Raw genomic sequence first — 3822 nt, 5'->3', positions numbered from 1 at the left:
TGTGGGTTTGACCCCTGGTCTGGGAAGATTCCTTGCCATGGCCCAGCTAAGCCTGCGCATGACAACTCTGGGCCCACGTGCTCTGGAGCCCATAAGTTGCAATTACTGAGCCCGCCCACCCTATAGCCCCCACCTTGCAACAGAAAAGCCACTGCAATGAGAAGCCCACGCACTGCAACTGAAGAGTAGCCCCTGCTTGCTTGCTGCAACTAGAGAAGCCTGCACATTCAACGAAGACCCAGTACAGCCAAAATTAAATTTAAAGACATATTTTTAAAGATAAATGTGTGTTGTTTGAAGGAGTGATTTTGCAGTGTATTGTTATGCATCATAGCTGATACGGGTGGGATTGCTAGATCACGGAACAGGTGTTAGTTTAAGTTTATGAGAAACGGCCAGGCCTCTTGTCCACAGGCCCCTCCCTCAGGCAGGATGGGACATTAACTTGTTTCGTTTTCTTTATTGCTCATCTCACTACCTGTCCACCTGAATTGTGTTGTCCACGACTGGGCCCCAGAGTGGTGCCTGGTGCATAGTTGGCACTCGGTAAATATTTGATGACTAAATGACCAGCATTTGTGATGTTTTAATTCTTTGGGAGAGTAGTGGGAACTAAGATGTTTGTTAAAGGATTCTCCATCCCTCTTCCTAGGTCTGACATTTTTCACAGCAACAGAAATGATATACCTAATGCAAATAGATAAAAATAAATATTAAAGAAAATGTTCCAACTGAAGCAAGAGGAAATCCCTCCATGCTGCTTGAACCCCCACATCAGCTGTGCCCTGGCCAGGTGGCTGGGACCAACAGGTGGTGGAAGGTGCAGGTGGGGGTGACACCCAGACTCCGTGGGGCCCCAAGCGGGGCAGGTGGCATCCCAGGTGGGAGTGGGCTCTGTGTCCACGGAGCCCTGACCCCAGGGCAGACACAGCTAGGAGATGGGGTGTCCAAGAGGAAATCTCAGAGCCCTGGTTGGGACAGATGACCCAGTGCCATAAGGACTGTGGGCTCTGGGTTCCAATCTCGCCTCTGCCTCTTGCTGCCAGTGTGACCTCAGGCAGGTCACTTCACCTCTCTGTACTTTGGTTTCCTCTATAGTCAAAGACTCATCTTCTGAGGCTGGTGAAGATGGAGTAAGTTGGGCAGGACACATGGAGATCCTGGGCACTGTCGTCCAGCTCAGAAGACATTTGGAGCTGAGACTGGGCGGCTCCAGGCTCTTTCGTTCCATCGACACACTCTTCCTGAGCCCCTACTAGGTACAGGCACCACGGGGTCAGGGGAAATAAGACTTGAACCCTGTCCTTACAGAGCAGACAAGTGGAGGAGGCAGACCTGTGACCCTGAGCTGCGCTGGAGAAGCAGACAGATGGGGGGTTCCAGAGGAGGTGCCCAACTCAGGCAAGGGTGATGGTAATCAAGGAAGGCTTCTTGGAAGAAGTAGCAGCCAAAGTATGGGATGGAATAGGGAGGGTGGCACGTGAAAAGGCCTGGGGGTCCAATGGGCATGCTGTGCCTTTGGGAACCACACTCAGCCAGGTCACACCTTTTCCAGCTGCTGGGCTTTTGTATTGGCTGTGCCCTCTCCCAAAATGACCTTCCGATGTGGGCTCCAGAATGCTCTGGCTCTGTCTCATCCTTTACATCTCAGCTCAGAAGGGCCCTCCTACACCCCAGCTTCCCACCCTCAACACCACCTTTCATTTTGTCTTCCTGGCACCTGTCAGGGGTTATCCTGCATCATGATACATTAACTTGATAACTAACTTGTCATTTCTCCCAATTAGACTGTGAGCCCTGGAGGGCAGAGGGAAGTCTCTCTCAGTTACTACTGTGTCCCCAGCATCCCCGGTGGGGCTTCCCAGGTGGCACTAGTGGTAAAGAACCTGCCTGCCAATGCAGGAGACATAGGGATGTGGATTTGATCCCTGGGTTGTGAAGATGCCCAAGGGAGCATGGCAACCCACTCCAGTATTCTTGCCTGGAGAATCCCATGGACAGAGGGGCCTGGTGGGTTACAGTCCATGGGGTCACAAAGAGTCAAACATGACTGAAGCAACTTAGCACCCCTGCACCCCCGCATCCAAGCAGGGATGTGGCAGGCCGCTGATGCTTAGTGAATGTTTGTTCAAAGGATGAATCTTTTTTTTTCTTATTTGTATCCTTTCTGCCCCCAAACTCCTCTCCCATTCAGGCTGCCCATAACACTGGGCAGAGTTCTCTGTGCTATACAGCAGGCCCTCATTGGTTTTCCACTTTAAATAAAGCAGTGTGTTCATCCCAAACTCCTCGACTATCCCTTCCCCCCATCCTTCCCCCTGGCAACCATAAGTTCCTTCTCTAAGTCTGTGAGTCTCTTTTCTTTTTGCTAAGTTCACTTGTGTCATTTCTTTTTAGATTCCACATATAAGGGATGTCATACGATACTTCTCCTCCTCTGACTTACTTTACTCTGCATGACAATCTCTAGCTTCATCCACGTGCCTGCAAATGTCGTTACTGCATTCCAAGGATGGATTTTTAACAGTCACCCTAGGTCGTGGCTCCAGCAAGGGCAAAGAGGTGAAGAGGGACCCTCAAACAAACGGCGTCCCCAGCCTTGCCTGCTCTGCGCCCCTCCCCCTTGTGGCACCCACTTTGCTATGCAGCAGTTGGCATCTGGCTGGCTCCTGGGGGCCCAGCTCTCTGGAGATTTGCCGCAGGACCGAGGCCGCCAGCTGCCCGCGGTAGCAAGGCAGGAAGTTTCTCAGCAGGGTGTCCACCTGGCCTGCAGGGACGAGAGGGTGGTGAGGTGGCTGAATTAGGTCCTCTAAGCCTGCCCAAGTGGAGGCCAAACCGGCAGAGAGGCTACTTACGGATTCCCACCCACACCCCAAAGCATCCCCGAAAGACAGGCTCCAAATCCATTCATCCTTAACCCTCTACGACCTGTTTTTATCCACAGGGGGGTTGGTGGGGGGCAGGGGAGTTAAGGGACTCAGGCTTAATTTATAACCAATATACAACAGAACTTAATTGTATAAATCACAAACGTTAATGAGTCTGACACACGTGCACGTCTGTTAAATCATCACAGATAAAGAACAGATCATTGCATCTGAAAATTTCCTTGTGCCCCTTACCTGAGGAGACTATCAAAATCTTTAAAAACCTCACCCAGCACAAGGGGACTTTCTGGGAGTGATGGACGTGTCCTGTAGCCTGATCTAGGAGGTGATCACACTCCTGTTAAAGCTCTTCAAGCTGTTCTAAGATGTGTGCACTTGACTGTGTCTACAGCACATCCATCGAGCAGACTGGAATGTGGATCTAATGGCTGGAGCTTGAGCAGCAGTTCTGGGCCAGGTGGTGACTCAGGCACAGAAGCCACGCGTGGCAGAACCGTGAGATGGGAGGGGTTGGGTTGTCTGTGATCAGCCTGCCTCCAGTGTTCCCCTCTGTGTTGTTGCTGTTCAGTCACTCAGTCACTCAACTCTTTTGCAACCCTGTGGACTGGAGCCCACCAGGCTCCTCTGTCCATGGGATTTCCCAGGCATTGCCATTTCCTTCTTCAGGGATTCTAACCCTCTATGAGAGAGAGAATAAATATCTCATTTAAGCCACTACAGAAAAAATGTCAAAACTCTGCAGAGTAGCTTATTGAATCCATTCATGTAGTGATAACTTGACCTTGTTTCTTGGTCTCTGTGAGCCCCCCCTGCATCCCCAGTGCGCATGACACAGTGAGTGCTCAGCTGTAGGTACGGAGTGGGAAGGACACTGGCCCTTCTTTGTCTCAAAAGATTTGTGACTCAGTCCCTGAGGTCCACACGGAGGGGCCTA

At 51.1% G+C, this 3822-nt stretch overlaps 1 protein-coding gene across 3 annotated transcripts in view; it reads right to left on the bottom strand.

Moving 5' to 3' along the window:
- FAM129C (family with sequence similarity 129, member C) overlaps positions 1-3822 on the bottom strand; it is an 18603-nt gene that overhangs the window by 14172 nt on the left and 609 nt on the right. For 2 of the 3 annotated variants that reach the window (XM_010845635.1, XM_010845634.1), the window contains exon 2: positions 2637-2767. In XM_010845635.1, the coding sequence (XP_010843937.1) occupies positions 2637-2767 (131 nt within the window). Of the gene's footprint in view, positions 1-2446; positions 2768-3822 lie in introns of those variants that run through there. The other variant, XM_010845636.1, reaches the window with a different exon arrangement.

This window comes from Bison bison, unplaced genomic scaffold, assembly GCF_000754665.1.
Source record: "Bison bison bison isolate TAMUID 2011002044 unplaced genomic scaffold, Bison_UMD1.0 scf7180017864221, whole genome shotgun sequence".
NCBI lineage: Eukaryota > Metazoa > Chordata > Mammalia > Artiodactyla > Bovidae > Bison > Bison bison.
This window is presented reverse-complemented; position numbering and strand designations above follow the sequence as displayed.